The sequence below is a fragment of the Malus sylvestris genome, chromosome 8, assembly GCF_916048215.2.
Source record: "Malus sylvestris chromosome 8, drMalSylv7.2, whole genome shotgun sequence".
Taxonomy (NCBI): Eukaryota; Viridiplantae; Streptophyta; class Magnoliopsida; order Rosales; family Rosaceae; genus Malus; species Malus sylvestris.
Genome location: NC_062267.1, coordinates 21,184,825 through 21,208,065, shown reverse-complemented (window position 1 = coordinate 21,208,065; position 23,241 = coordinate 21,184,825). Strand labels below are relative to the sequence as shown.

General features: G+C 40.5%; 1 protein-coding gene across 1 annotated transcript; it reads right to left on the bottom strand.

Moving 5' to 3' along the window:
• Window positions 1–9,431: 9,431 nt before the first annotated feature.
• Window positions 9,432–10,787, bottom strand: LOC126631434 (glycine-rich RNA-binding protein 10-like). Its single transcript, XM_050301562.1, has 2 exons — window positions 10,588–10,787; window positions 9,432–9,675 (listed from the first exon to the last, which is right to left on the bottom strand). Exons 1-2 carry the CDS (start codon window positions 10,785–10,787, stop codon window positions 9,432–9,434), a joined length of 444 nt encoding a protein of 147 aa, XP_050157519.1.
• Between the last annotated feature and the right edge of the window lie 12,454 nt (window positions 10,788–23,241).

The window sequence follows — 23,241 nt, the reverse complement described above, 5'->3', positions numbered from 1 at the left end:
CAACATACCCTTTAGGCTCCCTATTAATTAGGAAAGAATAGGAAACCAATGACACACAAACCATAATCACTCTGAACCATTCCCTAGCAAAACCCAACCTAACCATCACAGTTTCCAGGAATTTCCATTCAACACGGTTGTATGCTTTGCTAAGGTCGAATTTCAAAGCCAAATACCCGTCTCGACCACATCGCTTATTATGGAGAAAATGACCAATCTCTGTAGCCACTAATGAATTATCAGAGATCAATCTACCCAGGACAAATGCATTCTGATGTGGAGAGATAATAGTAGACAAAATCCCTTTGAACCGATTAGCTAATACTTTCGCCCTAATCTTATACACAACATTGCATAAACTAATTGGCCTTAGTTGGATCATATCATGGGGTTCGGCAACTTTTGGAATAAGTACGACATGCGTAAAGCAAGCTTCACGCAACAATTGGCCCGACATCAAGAAAGACCGAACAGCCTCCATCACATCTGCCCCCACAATATGCCAAAATTTGTGATAGAAAAGTGAAGACATCTTGTCCAGTCCCGGAGACTTGGAGTTGGAAGGATGCATTTGAAATAGAGCCACCTTAATTTCCTCTTCCATATAAGGTTTCAATAACTTCGCATTCATCTTCCGAGTGACTTTTGGAACCACCACTTTTGTCACTTCTCTCATGGCATTCGGCAATTCATTGGTCATTGTTTATACTGTGTGAAAAGACTAGAATTCAACAAAGGATGGGGTAGACTTGGTGGCAGTGTGAAGTTACAACTTATGAACGATGTGGGCACCTGAATCAATCTGTTATCTTGACGTGTGAGTAACGGGTTGATCTAACTATTGTACTTTATGTGCAAGTGGAAGTGAACTCTCCTCTAATTTAATGAAAATATCAATATGCAAATTTATGAAAATATCAATAGAAATATCAATTGCTTTCAATGAAAATGATGAAAATTTGCTTACAAAATTAGAAATTTAAGATGAAACTTTAGGGAATGTTAGATCAAACCATAGTATATTTATTAATAAAATAGTGTTTAAATACTATGTAATGGAAAATTCGGTTAATGCAAGTATAAAAGGAAAACATCTCATTAGAATGGATAAATTATGCATAACTGTTGTAATTAATATTTCACGTCCTGTGATTGTGTAAATCCTATATTGGTTTGATTTAGGATTACTCTTTATTCTAGTGATTCTTTCCTATTAGGATTTATATTACTTTGAGAGATATTTTCTCTCTTCATATGGTTTACTATAAATAAAGGCACTGACATATATATAGGGGAATAACTTCCTACAATTTCTCTAACCCTTATTCTCTCTCCTTGCCGCACCTCTCTCTCACTTCAGTAAATTGGCCACAATGCGTTCTCAAGTACGCTCTTGAGGTTGTACTAAGGAATCTGTTTTTTCAACCTTGATTGCATAAAATATTCACCATGATGTATGAACCTAACTTTTACACGTTCTGAATTATAGATTTTGCTTAAATTGTGTTCGCATTATTTTTCATGTATATATTAAATTGATGATTGTGTAAGAAAGGAAAAAAATAAAGGTTTTTTTTACCCTAGTCGTGCGAGCTACGACTTTGAGCCGTTTGAGTTGTACCGACTACTCGCAAGTTCTGCAGCCTGTGCCATTGAGCCGAGCTACCACTAAAACAACACCGTTTTGGGTCGTCCGTGTCCTTAGACATGGCCCATCCACGGGCCTCGCCTGCAGCTGAGCCCAGCACCATGGTTCATCGATTTCTGGTGAAGCCTCGTCCCAGATGATCTATAGTCATCCCCGACAAGTGTGGATGAGATTTCCTGTCAAAATCTCACCGTATTTTCAAATTTGATTTCGAAAAGCCATGGCCTTTGGACTCTGACGTCGAGGAACCTTCCTCCATCAACGTTCTTAGGTTCCTCTTGAACCCATGGGGAAATCGCTGCTGGCTGCGGCAACACTGTTTTCCAGTGACACCTATACCCGCACCTAGCCCCACTGGATTGCCTGCAGCAGCCTAGCCCAATTCTTGGGCCAATGTTATCCTTTGCCGCTTTTGCCTTGCTTGGCCCGCATCAAAACCTAGCCCAGTTTCTAGGCTTGTGCACCCTCTACTTCTATTTCGGCCATGTATGGGACTGGTCTTGTTGACCCCAACACAAAACAGCCCAGTTTTGAGCTTTGGGCTTTTTGACGTGCCTCTTCTGTTGGCCTGCAACCCAGCAACAAATAAAAATAGGCCAAATCGGATAAATGATCTCTGTGGTTATAAGGTATTTGGAAGATAGTTTATGTGCTAAAAAAACTCATATTAAAACCCCTGTAGTATACTCCGTTAGCAAATTTAGTTCAAAAATGATTTTTCCGTTAACTATCTGTTAATACATGGGTAAAAGTGTACTTTGACGTGTCGAAAAGTGATTTAGTCCAAAAGTTATTTGCTCTGTTTTTCAGTTTGAGAATTGATTCTATAGTGAAATGGAAGATTCCCTCATGCAGCGGATCGTTGCAGGAGAGGGTGACCTTAGGGCCGCCTTCTGGGAAATAGAGCATCGCCGGTGAGTTGAAGACGGTGTCGCGGGAAGAATCAAGAGATTTTGAGATTTTCTTGGTGCCTCGGTTATTCTTGGCAAGGGTGTTGAAGAAGTGCCAGAAAGATGTGCCGTCGACGATGGAGTGGTTGACCGTACATCCAATGAACACGATGTCAACGAGTTCAGTGACCTGTATGGCGGCTAGAGGTCTGAAGTGACATGAGTAGCTCAAAGTCCTTTCATACACAAAGAAATCCCTGAAGCAATGTGGAACGTCGGTGTTGGGCTGCAGGATGGCATCCAGAGAGAGGTTCTTGGCTTTGGTGTGCACGAAACCGACGCCAGGGTAAATTGTGCGAAATTACAGAAACGGAGGAATCGGAGCGAGGCATGGTGAAATGGTGTGTTTCGAGGAGGTGTAGATTGAGAAATCCTGGGGGTATGAAATTGTGACTTGTGGTGGGAGTGAGGTGAAGGGAGCGGGGAGCGGGGTATATATAGTGGTAGGGAGGGGGTCGAGTTAGATGCATGAACTTGCTGACGGAGAAATCACTGATGAATCTGACAACTGGGTGTCGAATAAGAGTGCACACGTCAAAGTACAATTTTACCCATGTATTAACAGATAATTAACGAAAAAATCATTTTTGAACTAAATTTGCTAACGGAGTACACCACAGGGGTTTAAATCTGAGTTTTTTTAGTATAGTGGCTATCTTCTGAATACCTTATGACCACAAGATGTTGGATTTATTCAATATAAATCAACATTTAAGTAGTCTACTATATGTAATAGGAATTTAATATTGGAGAATAATGTTAATTGTGATTTGATCTCTTAAAGATATCAATCCTATATAAGGTGTCTTATATTGGAAATAGGATTGATGAAATCCTTAATTGAATATGATTATGATACTTGACTTGGAGACTAATAAAGTAAGTTTAGGTTTTCTTTATAGATGAAAACCCTAGCTTTTAGCCTATATAAAACACCAACCCTAGCTTTTAGCCTATATAAAACACCGGTCCCTATAAGCCCTAGAACACACAACATAATGCTTCCCATAGAGTAGTTGTATTCGGCTAGGAACTTATAGAAGATCTTGGTGTTGCCGTGCCCACTTCCTTTCGTGTTCGACTTCCATGGCTGCCGTTGGAATCAGGTTAGTCACTCATTCGTTTGTGTTTTAATTGTATAACCTAATAAGGCTAACAGTTGATATCAGAGCCATTGATTATATAATTAAAACCTATTAAGATTAAAGTTTGATTAAAGTTGTCGAGAAAAAATTGACAAAATTGAATCAGAATCAGGTTTCTTCGGCAATGACTAAGAGCTGATTAAGAAGGGAAATCATGATTAGGCAATAGCATTGCGCAGACTTTTTGATATATATATATATATATATAATTCATTGTACTATTAAGTGTAGAGAAATACAATTCACATGTCTTGAAAAATTTGTGCATTCGTTTAACCCACAACATCAATTGCCGTGAGTGAAATCATCAAATTTGACCGCTGTATTCCTTTTCTCTTTCAACAACATAAGGTCACAAATCATAGAGCATGGTTTTAATCTCTGCCATTTTTTATTGGATTATGCTAATTAAAATCATATTCATATCACCATGTTTTCGTTCAGGCTGAATAAAGTCATCTACCATAGCATAATGGTTTGTTTCATTGACTTCAATTTTCATGATGATTTATGGTATTGTATTTTGGTTGATATGTATTTGGTTGGATCCCTGAAGCTTAAATTGGTTATAAGGTTAAAATATACTTGCATAAGTGATGTGCTAATATTGTAGATACTTCAATCAGCAGTGCCGTCTTAGTAAAGAGGCCCATATGGTTGTCTCTCTTAAAGTTAAAACCAACCATACACAAGAAAACACTTCCCGAGAGAAGACAAATGCTAACAAGCCTTTGGGGGTGATGAGTATACCTCAAATAGTAAGCACTGGAGATCTATTTCCTTTTGTGAAGTACGACTCATGAATTTATTCTGCGGCATTTTTGTGTTTTCATATTTGGGTCACAAACTAGCGTTAATGAGCTCGGCAAAAGTGTAGGTTATATACAATTATAATCTCAAGTTTTGTAAACATGTATGTTCTAACCTTGCATTGGAGAATTTCTTGAGATTTCTTCATCGAGCAAGCCCAATGAAGAGGTTCGTATATACATTAGTATATGAAATTCTGGTATGATCTTTTCCTTTGGTCTTCATGATAAATTATACAAGGATTGGTTGTGTTGGATTCATGAAGTGTTAAAATTGTTCCTGCAAAATCCAAAAATGTCGTGACATCTTTCTGATTGTAGGAGACGAAATTAGTCATATCCTATAATTTATCAATACTATTCGGATATATTTGTGATAACATATATTAAAGTTATGTTTCAGGGATGCATATGTTAAGTTCTTCGCATATCAACTTTATACATGCTTGTCAATGAATATAATGTATTTCTTATACATGAAGGTAATTTAATATAAATTTTTGGCAACATAATTAAGCAAATGGCATGTTGGTTCAAGCATGTATGGGATGATGCAATTTTAAACATTGCCTTGAGCTTGGAATGTGGTGCATTATAGTTTTTGGTTAATCATGTGATTATACATATGTTTATAAAGAAGTAGTGAACATATGAAGGCATGAGGTATGTATTTCATTCAAAGTATGTGACTAAATTGATAAGCATGAATTTTCAAACATGTATTATTGTTTGTGGTTTTTCCTATGCCTAAAGAATTTAAACAGTGTTTTAATTAGTAAATTTTTATGTGCCATAAGGGGAGAAGAAAAGAAACTTTTCAAGGCTAATGTAGGGCATATATTGGAGATGTTTTCTATGGAAGAAAATAATTTTGGTTGTTCCTTTTATTTAATTTGGTATTTACAAGGCTAATGCACGTTTTTGATGCTAATGTTTTAGGAGCCTTGTACTACGGAAAGAAAGGTACAAAAGAAAAGGAACCCGTTTGACTTAAGAGAACATTTGAGCAATTTAGTTTTTTAAATTAAAGGAATGTATTGTTCTTTTGCATTACATAAAGCATTTCTATTTCAAGCAATTGACTCCGTAATGATAAGTATTGACATTCTTGTGGTGGAATAAAACTTGTTCTATATGCGATTAATCTCTTTCAAGTATGCTGTCAGGTTTCTTGAGATTAATTTAATGTCAAAGGGAGTCATGAAGGAATTAGTGCCATTTGTTGGCAAGACTCGAAGCTCGAATCAGGTTATCATAATTTTGTCACTTACAATTAATTAATTCATGTGACATCTTGTATCGTTTCAGGGCGGAGTTGATCAATGCCATTTCAACTAAGCAAGCCGCAATGGCCTAGTTGACGATGAGACTATGTTTTTGAGTTACTTCGGTCAACTTTGCATCTTAATTAGAATAAAAGGGATAATCTTCTTGCCTACAGGTGTGGATTACTTCTTTTAGTTTAATTAAGATGGCATAGTATGGGTTTTATTTCACAGAAGTTGTGAAAACCTTCATCTTGCCTACATGTGTTGAAGTTTTTCATGAAGGAACTTTTGTGACATAAAATCTAGTACTAAAAACTAGTTAATTTTCTTGCCTACAGGTGTAAATTAATTTAGTTTCATGAAGTTTATTGGGATAAAGTTCCATGCCATTAGTGACAAATATTTCCACAATGAGCCCCATAAAAGGTTGTGGGTTGAAGGCATGGAAATCGGTTGCATCATGACGTATTTTGTGTCTCTTCATGAGACTTGTTGATGCAAAGTATTGGACCCATGAAGGTTAATCAAGGATTGCTAAGGTACTCATTGTTTAAGTCTTATGCTTGTAAATCTTTTCAATTTGAACTATGATGTCGGTTTAGAGGATGAAATTTGACTACTAAAGTTTCCTTTGGACATCGAAATTGAAATGATATGAAATTGAATTTGTTATGGATGCATAAATTCATGATAGAAGCACATAATTGTTTCTAGCAGATTACGTGTCTTGATTTAAATCGGGTGAATGACACATCTAATGGTCACCAAATGACCTAAATTTTGGATATGTTTAACATATAGATGTCTAATATGTGTCTACAAATTTTCGTAATTTTATGCCATGTATGTTAATTATGGTGAATTTACTAGTAACCCATGCTCGTATAGACAGTTTTTACTGGCAGATTGTGTTGTTTTTTTTGAGACGTGACTTTAGACTACTATTTTGACCCAAAATGGCTCTGTATTTCTATTTTATGAAGATTAGTATGTCTTTTTTGATCAGTATAAATTTGGTAGCAATCAAGCTTGTAATTAAATATGATAAATTCTAAAGTAAGTGTAACTCATTGCTGAAATTCTGTTTGACAACTTTATGTTGGTTGTGATATCTATTTTATTATTATGTCTAAAATATAGAGCAATTTTCTTTAGGTACATTTTTTGAAAGAATATATTCACGAGTGTTTGCCCAAGTGGGAGAATTAGAGAACGAAAATTGGGTTTCACACTCATTAACTTATTTGCAGGTATAAACTCTAAAAACTTAATGGGAGTTGTTCTAAATTTTTTGAGCATTAAGTGGACTTGCATGAATCTATTAAAAGCGTTATTCTATCTCCCATGTGCTACTCCAATGTCTATAACATGTTTAAGTTGCACGAATGGATACTTGGTATATGCGTACATTTTTCTGTTACTTGCACTCATTTGGATTTCTTGGTTGATCATTCATTTTAGGGCTCATAAGGACTTAACATAAATGTGGACTTATTAATACATATAAGATGGTTGTTGGATACATGTTTTGTGTAACAGCAGTGAATGCTTTCAAGCTTAGTTGTACCTTTCATTGAGGTAATATGCATTCATTGACTAAGTAAGGCTACTCCCAAAGGCATATTTTCAAAAGTATGATTTAAGTATTGATTTGCAAATTAAGTAACGATGTTGCAGATCAGTGGGAGTTTGAGTTTCGTGTTAGTAATGCCTTACATTTGCAGATGACCTATAAAGTATGTATAGAATCCATGTATTCATTTTAATCTCCAGTTGGATTCATTAAGTCACATTTTTCGTGTGCTAGTCAATTATCTGATGAAATATATATCAGATATCAAGTTGTTATCAAATTGCATATTAAATGGCATGGCATGTTTTGTGCACTGGCTCAGTTGTGAGGATTTCCATCTTGCTCGCAGGTGTTGGAAATCACTATGAAAGTAACTGGTATGGTGCATAGATCAGTTTCAAAAACATATTAATTCATCTTGCTCACAAGTGTTGAATTAATTTGTTTTATGAAGTTTTGGGATATTTTACTTGGACATGTGCCTATTTGGTATTTTCAGTTGTGTCCGTTGGTTACAAACATTGTTTGTATTGTTATCGGTCTAATGAAACTGATGCATGATTGTTTTGGAGATGTATTCACACCTGCAGGTTATGGTGGTTTCATTAGATGAAGGATATCTGCATTGGCAGATTTAAGGCTTCGAAGAAGCATAAAGTGTAACTTGTGAGTTACAATAAGGTGGACCTGAGATGATATAAAGTAAGACATTTTGGTTAATTTAAAGTTTAATTTTAAAGTTTTATCTCTTGGTCATAATTTGTGTTTCATGTGAATGAGGATCTTAGCATGTGTGATTATGAAGGTTCTGGGTTGTGTCAACTCTACAACCTTGTTAGTTCCATGTTAAGAAATGCATTTGACAGAAGCTGCATTAAGGACAAGATGTAATCACTGTTACATGGCCACTAAAGTGACATTAGTCTCCAATCTCAAGTATAAACATGAATATTACATTTTGTAGACCAAGTGGGAGAATGTTGGATTTATCCAATATAAATCAACCTTTAAGTGGTCTACTATATGTAATAGGAATGTAATATTGGAGAATAAGTTAATTGTGATTTTCTCTTAAAGATATCAATCCTATATAAGGTGTCTTATATTGGAAATAGGATTGATGGAATCCTTAATTGAATATGATTATGATACTTGACTTGGAGGCTAATAAAGTAAGTTTATGTTTCCTTTATGGATGGAATCGGTCCCTATAAGCCCTAGAACACACAACATAATGCTTCCCATAGAGTAGTTGTATTCGGCTAGGAACTTATAGAAGATCTTGGTGTTGCCGTGCCCACTTCCTTTCGTGTTCGACTTCCATGGCTGCCGTTGGAATCAGGTTAGTCACTCCTTCGTTTGTGTTTTAATTGTATAACCTAATAAGGCTAACACAAGAATCATTTATATGATTTTTTTCATTGTTGCAATTCTGTGAAATTGTGGGCCCTGCAGACCTACATCAATTTACGTGTTACACACATACACACATATTATTCTGTATTTATTGCGTTTGTTTGCAGGCACCCATGAACTTGAAGTTCATAAAAATTTGGACTTGAAGTTTTCTTAAAACCCTATAACCATGAAACCTAAGTTTTTCAAGAAAATTTAAACCAAAACATGTCTAATAGAACCATAATGTTCTACTCCTTTTGTATGGATGATTTTTTTTTTCTCCATTCACTAATCACAATCTTGTACCCTTTTTGTGATAGCAACATGTTGAATTTGAACAAACTCCACTTTAACGTTGTGGAAGTCTCTATATGAAACTACCTGAAGTGGGTCCAAGATGTGAAGCTCCACTTCATTGCAAAGAGTCTTAGGGCTACCATTGAAACTAAGATGGATAACCCAGTTGGCGAAGCTAACAAAGAAACCACCATGATCTTGATACGAAGGCATATGAGTGACGCCTTGTAGATCATGTACCTAGTTGAAGAGGATCCACAATCTTTATGGCTCACTCTGGAAGAACGCTTCAAAGAGATGTCTTTTTGCTTGAAGCAAGACACGACTGACATCATTTATGCTTCTAGGACTTTAAGTCTATGACTGACAAAGCAACCACTGCCCCACCACCACCACCATAACCGCAATCGCCACCACAACCACAATCATCATCACCGTTGCTACTACCGCTCCTAGCTAGCACCATTATTACCTTTGCACCCCAACCACCACACCCCACTATTGGCACCCCCACCATGCTACCATCACCACCAACATCGCCACCACCACTGCCCACATTACTGCTCTCGCCCCCACCACCCCTACTACTATGTCCATTTTTGTCATTATATACAATTTTATTACCTTTACATTAAAATTTACCAAACGCCTATACATTTTATTTTTTTTATACTCACAACAACACTTCAAACTTACAATTTATCAAACACTCTTGTACTTTATTTTATAGCTGATTATTCTTAAACACAACAAAAATATATTTTTTTTAAAGCACATCAATCTCAAACTGCTTTAAAAAGGGGGAAATTATGAGATAAGAGGGTGTTAATTCGTATAGGTGGCCATTCGATATCAAGTGATATATAAGTGTGGTACTAGACGTGCGAAGTCTGTATGTTCAACTATATACGTATTAATGGGAGCAAACATGGATTTTTTTTTTTTTAGTTTTTATATTGTTATAAAGTTTATGTCTCTATTGAGAGGATATAAGTTTTATTATTTTTTGGACACTTGTAAGACAAATCAACATTCTCCACATTAATTTATATTTGTAAAATAATAATATTGTGTGGCAGTGTTAATTCACAAACTAATATTTCTTCCAACTGCTTACCGAAGGTGATGCTGTTGTGCCTTATGTTTTATTTACATTTTTTATTTTCTGGTGCATAAGAAGAAGCTCAATTGATTCAAAATATGTAAAAGCATATATAACACCATAGCAAGGGGAAACATCAAACATGTAAAATATGCAAAAACTTCAAAACAGAGGAGGGAAACTAATTTGAGTACATCAAATAAGCTGCTTTATTTCAATTCATAGACAAGAAAGACCATCAGCTAATAACAAAAGGGGGAAAAAAAACCAAAGAAAAAAGTAAAATAGAGTAAAAAAGCAAACATAAATTAAACAAGTCTGGAAGGAGTTTGCAGATGCCACTGCCAGAGAGTTGATGATCGATTAATAGTGCATATCTGTGATCTTGCGCCTCAACCTTTCTATGTCTCTTTCTATTTTTTTCTTCTCTTCAAATTTCCTGTTCAACTCATCCTGTGCACGCTTCTTCTCCCTCTCTTTCTTCTCCTTTGCTTCTCTTATCTTCCTAGCCTTCTCCAGTGCTTCCTTTTTCTTCTGATCTTCTTTGGCTTCCCTCCTCCTTGCTATCGCTACCACTTCACTCTCCGAAAGTCTCATTTTTATTCCTTTTTTACCCCCAAACATTTTGTTTTGGCTACTTGCGATGCAATTATGCAAATAGGAAATTCTCTTTGATGGTCTAAAGCCATATGCATGAATGGCTATTTATATATCTTGCCTTAGTTTTTTATTTGCCGGGTTGGTCCTAGAAACAGCTGCGTGGCTTCGTTGGATAGGCAGTTGTCCCTTTTTCTTCTTATTTTTGTTTATTTAATTAATTCAACTACAATCATTCTTGATATTTAAATTCAATTTTTTTTTTTGGAAGCAATTCAAAAATTCTTTTAATAAAGTGAAAACTGTATGTCACAATGACTATGAATCATGAAAGAACTATTAATTACAGTACAAAACTTTACGTCAATGGTAAAACATATAGAAAATTTTAATACAGAGTAAAAAAATTTATTTACACTCCTTTTGCCTTCCTCCCTACTCATCGAGATATATGTTTAAACTTATTCATTGTTTTAGTTTAATTTATTCAGTTTATGATAAAAAAAATTATGTAAAAGGAGGAGGAAAATAGTATGTGCTTACCTTTTCCCAAGTTGAAAGCTTATATCACAATTTCATGTATATATTACCATAAAAGTAATGATTTCTTTTGGTCATTCTTTATATATAGAGACAACGAAAGATTTGGCACTACATGTAAATAATATGTCATTACAAAGTAGTTGGTCACTAATTATATATATATATTGTAGTGGAAAGACTTGGAAGTCAACAAAGGAAGGAACATAGTAGTTCCCATAGCCTGACAAAACTCAAATCCAAAAGGACTAATCCATTTTTATAACCTAAAAATGCAAATTAACCTAAGGACTTCAACAAGTGATATGCCACCTCACCTATATGCTATAAACACCTTTGATTAAAGATCTAAGCCTCATGCGCCCACGAGGTGGGGGGGAGGTTAGGCCAATTGATCTCCGATGCGTAAGTCAGTTTCTCTGAGAGAGAAAAGTGTTTAGGGCTTTTTAGGGGTAGCAAAAACATCTGAAAATTGGTAGAATATGGGGTATTTATAGGGTTAGGGCCGGCCATGGTGTTAGGGTTTTACCCTACACATGGCGGCATCCTATTGGCCAAGTTTATGGAGAAATATTCTCAAGATATTAAATATGAAATAATATCTTGAGATCATGGAGTAATTATCCCTAATTGATTTAAATTGGGATTACTTACTTGATTGAAGTCAATCTTCAATTGGGAATGTATTAAAGATAGGATTTGGGTAATTAATCCTTATCTTTAATGCCTTGACATTTCATTGCCAAGGGTAGGTGAGCTGTGGGCAATCGTATTTAGCTGTTGGGACCTTCAGAGGTGTGAGCTGCGCGTGGGAGCATCTGAGAAACTTGCCCATTTATTGAAGGCAATCTTGTCTTTCTTGAGCAAAAGTCCACGTGTCGCCTCTAGAATTTTTGGGATTATTTTAGGCTCCACAAATGCCCCCACACCTACTGGACTGCAGGCAGAAAATGGGCAATAGGTGTAGAAATCCCAAGCTGCTTGGGCTTGTAAATTTGTTTGCCAATTTGAACTTGATATCCTTTCTTGATTTGGAGATAAACTTTTTATAGGAAAAGGAAACCAATTGCCCCTAATACCTATTTAACTCTGCCTTAAGCAGGGGATTAAATAAGTTTGGAGAACAATCATCATTCCAACAAGGAAGAGAAACCAGAGGAATTTTTTCTTCCCCATCCTTTAGCTTTCTTCTTCTCTTGCCCTTGCAAAGAGTCGTCTCTTGTTGTTGTTGTTCTTCTTCGTGTCGCACCAAGGTAAGAAAAATTCGAAGTTTTTTTTTCTTGAATTTTTTGGCAGTCTTAGGACTTGAAAAATTGGCTCAGCTGGGGCCGAGGGTGTGGGTGACACTCGGCAAAGGAGCCACGGGGCTGCTGTGCACAGTGAGCAGCATGGTAGTACGGCGCGGGAGCCGACTGGCTTGGGCCAGGTGGACAGCTCGGCTCGGGCCGAAGTGGCTAGGCGCTAGGGCACGGAGAGACTGGCTTGGGCCAGGTCTTCAAAGCTGCTAGGCATGGGCCTATGCAAGTGGGAGGTGAAAGAATGGCAAAGTCTGGCATGGGCCAGCTCTCGGGCTTTGGTAGCTTGGGCCTGTTTGCTTAGGGCGCTTGGCTTGCGAAAGAGAAATAAGGGAGGCACGAGCCTTCTCCTGTGTTGGGCTCAGCGACATGAGCCACGTGTAGGAGAGAAAGGCAAGGGCTGGGCCTTTTTGTGGCCTGGTCATGTGGATGAGTTGGGCCGTGGGGCCTGGCGTTGGGGCACTAGGCTCTACTGTCTTTTTTTTTTCTCTTTTTTCGCGAGCTGCCTTCTAAATATTTTCCTTAGTAATTTTTGCTGGGACTTTGAGATGTCTTCCTCCGATCGCAAAAATGACGAATATCCTCCACCTTTGTACCATCAAGGTGGTCCTTCCGGCAAGGTGGGCAACTTCAAGGCTGTGTATGTCAAGATCAATTCTGACGAGCTGTTTCGGAATTTTCTTAAGGTGTACAAACATGTGATTTAGTCAGGGGTTTGCATTAAGTGGGTGAAAGATGATAACAGCCAAGAACCATGCAGCGAGGGTGCCACTGTTAGGAAGAGAGCTATCAAATTCCATCCGTACTACTTTGTGTTGAGATTTACTTTTCCCATGCCCCGTTTTTTCTAGGAGGTGATATGCTCCATGAAATGTGTGCCTGCTCAGTGCTCCCCAAATGCAGTTTATGCGATGGTGGGGTTCTTTGATCTTGGCTTGACCATTAATGAGTTTTGGTACTTCTTTGAGATTGGCCACGAAGGCGTGGGGTAGCTGATGTCTCACAATAGACTGCTTGATGCTTCCTGCAAAGGTGATCATGAGTGGGTGAGAGATAGCTTGGAGGTTAGTAAAGAGTGGGAGTCTGACTCTTCTTTTGAGCTGCGTGTCCCAACTGTTTTTATCAGTGGTAAGTGAATTGCTTCATTCTTGGCCTGCTTGAATTTTTTGTTCAGCTGCTCCGTGACTTCAGTTTACTGATCGTCTTTATTACGTTCTGTTGATTCAGAACTCGGCTCAACTCCAAAAACTTTGATGGATATGAAGAAAGTGCACATCGCATTGGGCATTCCTGCTGAGTACCATGAGTGGAGCTGGCTGCTCAGCCCTTTTCGTCGAGAGAAATGCGAGCTACTTCCGAAGGAAAAGATAAAGCAGATAAAAGATGAGGCGCTTACTCGTCTGATCACTGCTATAGAACATATTGCCAATGAGGGTGGAAAGAAAATATCTTCCTCGCCTGTTTGTGAGCCTTCAACCGAGAAAAAACTAAAGACTTATTCTGCTGCTCGCGGGGACTCGTCTATTGTGGAGAAGCTTGTGAAACCTGCTGCTCTTAAGGTGACCACATCTAATGTTGAGTGACTTACCCAGTGGAAAGGTTCAGTGGTGCCCCCGGTGTCTGGGTTTGTGTTGAAGCGCCCGTCAGAAGTTAAGTCTGGTTTGGCTTCTGAAAGACTCACCGCTATGAAAAGCGAGAAGGTGGATTCTGCTGCTAAGGTGACGCCTGGGCCTGTTCCTCCTCTTGCTGGACTAATTCGTTTGCTAAAAAGGGTAAGTCTGCTTGCATGGGCAGTTGTGAAATATCCACCGAGTCTGAGGCTGGAGAGTTTCCCAAGGTTTGTGCACTGCTAAAGATTGACTTGCTTGAGGATGTTGATGCATGTGCCAAGTTTGTTGACAATGTTGGGAAAGTTGTCATCTGCTTATACTCTTTTGTGAAGGCTGTCCTACCTACTTGAGGAGGTCATCCCTGATTACCATAAGACTTTGATCCTGGCAGCTGAGTCTATATATGTTGATCAGGATGCTGTCAAGTGTGCTAAAGAGGTCAAAGTGGTGTTGGTGGCTCAACTTCACTCGGCTACTGAAAAGATCGAGAAGCTTGAATCTAAACTTGCCTTTTTGAAAGGGTCTGATGTCTTTGCCCCACTTCTATGCAGCTGAAGATTGCTCATCAGGAGGTTGCCCATTTGAAGGCTAAGTTTAGTGCAACTCAGGCGATGTTGAAAGCTACAGAGAATGAAGTTAGTTGTGTTTCTTCGGTGGTCGAGGACCTTGAGCGCATCAATTCGGAGCTACAATCTGCTTGTTTCATCACACACACTTCATTGAGGTCGAAAAATAATGTGCAAGTTTTGAAGCAGAAGTACATATGCATGAATTGAAACAAAACAAAAAATTGCAGCAAATGTAGATGTTGATGAAATACATCGTAAGTTGACGCAAGGACCTTAAGTTAAAGTTAAGAGCATGAGTAAACTTTGGAGTTGATCTTATCTTTATGCATGCTGAAATGTCTCGTCTCAAGGAGGTTGGTAGTAAGCTTGAGTCCAAGGAAGTGGATCTGCAAGGTGCGTTGTTTGTTAGCAAAAACTTGAGAAATGAATTGCATAAGCTGTAGGGTGCTCACACTGGGCTTGTTGAGGAGAATGTGCAGCTGAAGAATGAGAAAGTTGGTCATGAAGTGGCGCTAGCTTCTTGTTAGGTCGATTTCTACAAGCTTGGCTATGTAGACCATCTTCACGGCAGGTCGTCGAATTATAAGTTTTCCGAGAAGGACTTCGAGACTTTCTTCATTTCTCTAACAGATCTGCTTGATTTCTCGTTTGAGGCTGCCTTTGGTGGAGTAGCTGAGGGTCAGGTAGTCGAGGCATGGGTAGTTGAGGATGAGTTGATGGAAGCTTTGGCTCTTATAAGTGGTGTGGCTGCTGAAGGCATGGCAGTTGAGGAACCAGTGGTTACACAGGCTGCCAATGAGTAGTCTCTTTGCTTAGACTTAGGAATTATCTTCTTTTCCTTTTTATTTTGCTTAACTCGAACTTTGTTGGCCTTCGAGCCGGTTTATCAATTTGCTAGAAATTTAATAAACAGTTTTCCTCGTTTTGCTTCATCCTTCTATTTCGCTTGGTATTTTGCAAAACATTATCCTAAGACGGTCGGCTAAGTAAGCTGCCTCAATGAAGCAGTCGATCCCACGTCATCACTTAGGTTTTAGTTTCGTCTTCTAGGCTCCAACAACTTTACCTGCAAGAGGAAAAAAAATATGAGAATTCTAACTTATAGAGCCGGTTGTTGAACTCGTCGCCTTCGTAGGAAGTAAGCGAGTTCGCGTAACTATTTATAGTTATGAATCTCGGCCGTGAATGGCTTCACGAGCCTAGCTCTCATGGGGCATACTGCAACATTTTTCACATATAGAGTCGGTGGCTCGACACGTGTTTCTCGTAGAAAGCAGATGAGCTCGCGTAACTACTATGGCTGTATTTCGGCTTTGAATGGCTTCTTGAGCTTTGGTGGCTTCTTAAGCTTTGGCCCTCCTAGCGCGCGTTGTGAAGTTTTTAACTTATAGAGTTGTCAGTCGGACATATGTTTCTCGTAGAAAATAGGGGAGGTCTGCGTAGTTACTATAGTCGTCATTCGGCTTTATCCCTGCAAAACTTAAATCGTAGACTGTCGGCCGGAAGCGCTGTTTTTAAATAAGTAGACGACTCCGCGTAGTCATAGCAGGTATAAATCTCGGCTTACGGATTACCTTGGGCTGTCAGTCGTCGGGTCATCGGCCAGACGTCTTACTTACAAAAACAGACGACTTGCATGACCACTTTGGGTGTTGTCCCTGGCTCTCGAAGACGTTTCAAGCGTGATGTGTAGACAGAATTACGCCTTAGATGATACATCATTCCGAGTTATAACTTGATTTTGTAGGTTGCTTAACTAGTATTGCAACACTTTAAAACTAAGCTACGTTCATGAAGACCTACACGTCGAGGATGGACCATCTAGTCACACGAACTCTTTCATGGGCAAGAATCCTGCACTTAGTGTCTCTTCCAGTTAGAGACTCGGGATCTCACAGAATTGAATCTTTAAGTTGGCTAAGTCTAATCTAGGGGAATGACTCTCTTGACTAATTCTGGGAGTCGTCCAACTCAGGTAGTCACTGCATTAAGAGGAAACTAAGTAGTCGTGCCACTCATCCATGTCTGGATATTTTAGATTAGTTTACCCTCTCCTAAATAGAGAGCACATGCCATATCTGCAAGGGCAAAGATCGTCTTCTACTTGTCACAGGGGTGGTCAGTTTGTTTATACGTTCGGCCCAGTCTTATGAATAATTCCTTCGATCTTCATTGAGAATAGAGAAATTTATTAACTTTGCTCATAAGCAGTAATGGCATAACAACTGATAATCCTCGGCATGCAAGGTCTTGTTCATCGAGCTGCTTGAGTATTCGAACTTTATTCGTCTTGAACAGGGTCCAAGGAATTGTATGAGGTCACATATAGTACTTTCTCAGGTTGTAGGCATTCCACTACTTCTCTATTTCTTGGTCGCTCATAGTAGTGAGGGTGTAGCTGCCCTTCCAGCCTACTCGGCTAATTTTGTACGGACCTTCCTAGATGTAAGCCATCTTTTTGGAGCTTTCTGGTCTGGCGGTGATGAAGGCTTTTCTAATGATTAAGTCTCCTGGATGGAAATGTCGGATCTTCGCCCTCTTATTATAGCTAGAGATAAGTTGCTGCTAATAGGTCACAATGCGGGTGATAACCTTTTCGCGTTCTTCCTCTACTAGGTCTAAGTTTATGGCCATCTCCTTCTCGTTCTGCTCTAAATTCGGTAGTACAGTGCTAATGTTTGGCACCATGACGTTGGGAGGAATGATCGCTTTAGAGCCATACGCCAGGTAGAATGGAGTTTCGCTGGTTGCTCGTCTTTTGGTGGTGCGATACGCCCATAGAACACTGGGGATCTCGTCTGGCCACTTGCCATTCTTGTCTGAGATGGACTTCTTGAGGCTGTCGATGATGGTCTTATTAGACGCCTCAGCCTGCCCATTGTTATGCGGATGCCGGATCATGGACATGTGCTACTTGATGCCATATTTTTTTAGAACTTCACCAAGTCTTTGCCCACGAATTACGGGTGGTTGTAGTAATGGTTTCGGCTTCAACCCATTTTATGAAGTAGTCGGTCACTACAATCATCATGCATCTGCCCCTAGTAGCAGGCAACATTAGTCTTTCTAGGTCAATCGCTCACTGCATGAATGGCCAATGGCTCGTCTGCAGGTGGAGTTCTCTAGTAGGTAATGCAGGCACGGGCTTGAAGCGCTGGCAGATGTCACACCTTTGTACATACTTCTTAGCATCTTAATGCATGGTTGGCTAGTAATAACCAGCGTTAAAAGCTTTTTGCACCAAGGAATGGCTTCCAGAATGGTTTCCACATACAGGAGACGATAGACAGCAGATATGTGGTCCTGAAAATGATCTTTGAACGAGCATGCCGTTCTATATGTAGTAGTGTGTTGACTTCATCTAAAGCTTTCTGGACTCCAGTCTGTCTGCGGGGAGCGTTCCATTGACTATGTAGTCGATGATAAGATTATGCCAACTCAGAGTTGTGTTGATCTGCACCACCTCAACTACTGGTTCCTTATCTATACTCGACTTTTCCAAATACTCGACTGGGAAGGAGCGCTTGAGCTGATGGTTTAAAGTAGAGCCTAGGCCTGTTAAAGTATCTGCGTGGGCATTTTCTGCTTATGGAACCTAAGTGAGTGTGTAAGCTTGGAACGTCGTAAGCTGGTCTCATACCTTCTCGAGGTATCAGGCCACCCTTAGATACTCGGATGTGTACTTCCTTGAGGTTTGGTTGGTGATCAACTAGAAATCAGAATAGATCGCGAAATTTTTCACCACTAGGTCTTTCGCCAATCGAAGACCTGCTAGTAGGGCTTCATACTTTGCTTCATTGTTTGATGCCTTGAAGCTTAAAGTGATTGCCTGCTTATGCATTGAACCGTCTGGGGTAATAAGAACTAGGCCTTCCTCCAATAATTGGAAGTTGGATAATCCATCGACGGGCATACGCCAAAAATCTCCAGCAGGTGGGGCTACAGCTTGCTTGGCTACCTTCGGGGTATTTTCATTTGAGTTGTTGTGTCCTTCAGGCTTGGAGTGAATTCTGCTATGAAGTCCGCCAATGCTTAGGCTTTTATTGTCATGTGGGGTTGGTATGCTAAGACGTAATGAACAAGTTTCAACGCCTACTTCATCACTAATTGAGAAGCGTTTGGACTATGTAAAATTGATCTTAGTGGGTACTGGGTCATGACGATGACTCGATGCCCTTGAAAGTAGGGTCTGAGCTTCCTAGCTGCAACAACTAACACCAAAATTAGCTTTTCAATTTTTGGGTATCTGGTTTCCACATCGATTAGAGCTTTGGATGTATAGAATACAAGCAGTTGGGCCTCTAGCTCTTCTCGTATGAGGGCCAAGCTCACTGCTACTTCTGATATCGCCAGATAAATGTACAGGTTCTCCACTGCTTCCAGCTTGGATAGTAGTGGAGGTGATGTCAGGTATTGCTTCAGGTCCTGAAATGCTTTCTCGTACTCATCATCTCATTTATCCTTCTACGCTTGCTTGATCGCCTTAAAAATGGCTTACATCGATTAGTGGATCGCGAAAGGAAACGATTGAGAGCCGCTGCTCGTCCGGTCAGACTTTGGATCTCCTTCACAGTTGTAGGAGACGTTATATCAAGGATCGCTCTTATTATCCTTGGGCGAGCCTCGATTCCTTGCTAGGTTACAAGGTACCCTAAGAATCGGCATGAGGAGACGCCAAAAATGCACTTGGCTGGGTTGAGCTTCATTTTGTACTCTCGGAGGATGTCAAAAGTTTCTGCCAAGTTACGAATGTGGTATGACCGCTGCTTTCCTTTTACCATGATGTCGTCGACATAGACTTCCATGGTAACTCTGATCTGCTTCTTGAACATCGTGTTTTTGAGTCGTTGGTATGTTGCTCCTACGTTCTTCAGGCCAAAAGGCATTACCTTGTAACAATATGTGCCTTGCTCGATCATGAATGTGGTTTTCTCTTTGTGAAGTTCATACATGACAATCTGATTGTAGCCTGAGCATGCGTCCAAGAAGCTGAGCACCTGGTTCCCGGATTTTGAGTCAACAAACAGGTCAATTCGGGGAATTAGGTAATTGTCTTTAGGGTATGCCTTGTTAAGGTTGGTGTAATCCACGCATACTCTCTAATTGGCCAGCCATGCTGAGTGCACCACTTCCTCAATGAAGCCGACCTCCAGTAACTTGTTAATTTCTGCTTCAATAATCGTTACTCACTCGAGTGTGAAATGTCGCCTTTTTTGGATCACAAGTTTGGTTGTGGGATCGATATGCAGCTTATGGCAAGCTATTACTGAAAAGATACCGGGCATGTCAGAGGGTGACCATGTGAAGACGTCACGATTTTCCCTAAGGAAAATCGTGAGTTCTTCCTTCTCCATCGAGCTTAGACGTGAGCCAATCCTAACCGTCTTTTCCAATTGGTGAAGGTCAAAAATGATGTCTTCAACGTCCTCTTTGGGTTTCCATCCTAATTCATCTTCCAGGGCATTGTCGACCTTGACGCCATCTTTTTGACCTGCCTGCTGTAATCGCTATTTGACGGAGGTATAATTGTCTTTCTGCAATTCAGCTGCTACTGCTAGGGTGAAAGACTTATTCTTCAACTTATTAAGAACTTGTACAGTGCATCTCTAAGACATAGCTTGGTTGCATTTGATCTCTTCGATTGCTCTTCCCAGGATGCGAAATTAGATTTTCTAATACTTGATCCAGGTACAGCATCTACGGCTTAAACTTGAAAGACCAATCTCGCCTGCTGGATCTTACTTTTCTTGGAATTGTTGGTGGCCCTTAGATGCTCGGACTCGATAAAGATTTCGTTGATTCAGATTATCTTGGCTGGGGGTTCGGTGTCGGCATCTGCTTCTTACCTAGGTTAGGTAGCTCGCCTTTTTCATGTGGTGTAGTCGTTGGTTGTGTACTTGGGACCTCTGTGGAATGCGTAGTACTTTGTTTGGTCCATCTTAGAGGTGTCCCCCTTTATGGGTGGCGGCGACTTGAACCACAGCTTGTCCTTGAAGTCCCGAAAGATTTGGTTGATCGGGACTGAGAACATGGTGTACGTCTTGAAGGCCATGCCTCATTTCTCAGAGATCAATCCTTGCGTATGCTTCTTGGCTTGTTTTTGTCATTGAGCGATTTATCGCTCACCTTCTTCTAAGTTGGCTCTGAGTCTTTGCGCGGATACTCAAGCGGCTTCTAGGAGCACTTGGCCTCACCCTGGAGGGAGTACTTTTTTGCCAAAGCATAAGAGTCTGCCAGGGTCAAGTTTTCGCCCATGATCAATTCTCTGAAAAGTGGGTAATCTGCTGGGAGCCTTTCTCAGAAAGCTGAACATGCAATGCTATCGTCGTATCTGACGATCTTCGCCTTCTCTACCTTAAACCTCTTGACATATATGTGGAGTGACTCTTTTAGGTCTTTTTTCATGTTGGAAAGGTGGTCAGACTTCTTCTTGATCGAACGGTAGGATGAATACTCCTTAGTGAAAACCAAGGAAAGTTTGCTGAAGTTCCAGATTGATTGTGGTGGTAGGGTGTGGAACCAATCTTGCGCTTCACCTTGGAGTGTTGTAGCAAAGATCTTGCACATGAGAGCGTCGTTGTTGGAGTAGAGGGTCATGGTGCTTCGATAGTGCATAAGGTACCTGTCTGGATCTTCATCTCATTTGAACAAAGTGAAGTGTGGCAGGATGAACTTCTGCGGTGGCTTAATCTGCTCGATCGCGTCTGTAAATGGTGACCTGCTCAGGTTGGCCACGTCTCTACTAAAGGCATCGTTGGTAGTATTAATGCGCTAGAATTCGCTCAGCTGCTCTGCTATAAGCCTTTGTACTTCTTCCTAGTTTTACGCCTGGTGGGGTCAGCGGAGCCTTCTATTGCCCTTGGTGTTAACCTCCTGGTCCATATTGCTCTTCGGCATATCCTGCTTCTCTGTGTTGCGATCGCGATGCAAGTGGTTCGTTTTGTGTTGCTTGTCGTCTCGCTTGGCGGGGGCTACCAGTGGAACTTGAACTGGACTGCTTCCGTGCTCTCTTTTGTTTGTCATGCGGCTGCCTACTCTGGTGCTTTGTTGGAGGATCTCTTTGTGGGCCTAGCCTCGTGTGGACGCTTCTTATAGAATGTCTTGAGTGCTCGTTGGAGTATGGACCTAACCTCAAATGCACACTGACTCGTGAGCTGAGTAGGGAATAAACGCTTCTCTGTGCATCTGATTGGGAAAAGATGTTTCCCCGAAGGCCCAAATGAGGGTGCACACTACCCAAACGTATGGTTCGTGGTAGGTTGAGCGACTTTTTACCGGGACATCGCTGGAATAAGTCATGTTCTTCTACCCTTATCCTGCTTCGGGACACCTTGTCTGTGGCACATTGCATCTCGATACGCTTGAGGAGCTGGTTCACCAAGGTGGTCTGCTGCGAGTGGGCACTCGTAAAATTGGAGACCTGTTAGGGCAGGTGGTACTCACAATTTGGATTAGAAGAGTCTGGATGATAGGCATCTCCATGTGTGGTGGAAGTGTAATGGATTGTAGGTACAAAGCTTAAGCCTAGATAGGGCATTTCTGCAAAAAAGTTGGGTGAAAATAACCTTGAGTCGATCGTGGAACCGGTGGTTGGAATCTAGATCATCGGAGATGGCCTTAGATTGGATTAGGCCGCAGGCTGGCTCTTCAGAGCGGGTCGCGAAGTGGGCCAACCTGACTGGGTGGTCGACACTTGTGCAGGGGTGTGGTGGGTTCATAAGTGTTGTGGCTAGCCCTGGGCCTGCGCTGCGCATTGGGCTGGTGCTAGCTCATTGCGAGCTTTGGCTTGGTTGGCAGCTGGCTGGGCTCGCTGGCAGCGAGCTGGCTTGGGCCGCCTTCCAGTGAGCTACTCATGATGGCTGGGCTAGCTCAGTTGGGTTTCCGTAGGCATGGGCCTCGGCTTGGAGCGCCTAGGCTCGATGAATGGCAGATGGGGCTACTGTAGTGGGCTAGCCCTACTATGGTAGCTGCCAAGCTTTGGGCATCCTGCCCGTGGACCACGAGTTAGACCTAGGCCTCTTGCTTATGGTTTTGAAGGTTGGGCCGCTACAAAGTCAGTGGCGTGTGAACTTGGGCTTTGGCCTGGTGGCCTTGCCATGATTGCTGGGTCATGACAGTGGTGGTTATGCAGCTCTGCGATGGTAGGGCTCCTCCTTCCGTCAAGTTGAGCCTTAAGGACCTCCATTGTGGGGCTACATCCTTGTCTCTACTCTATGGTCCAAATCCTTGTATGTATGACGTTCCGTTCGTCATGATTTCTGAATTTCCTACCATTGTATCCTTTCTCCAAGGATTGACCAATAATCTTTTCTAGGAAAAATTAACTGGTACGACGTGTGAGATATTCAATGTAACAGAAAATTCAAGAAACCAAATGAAAGAGGCTTATTCGAATATTTGAATCAGCTTTCAATGAAAGCACCAATTTGTCGATGCAAAT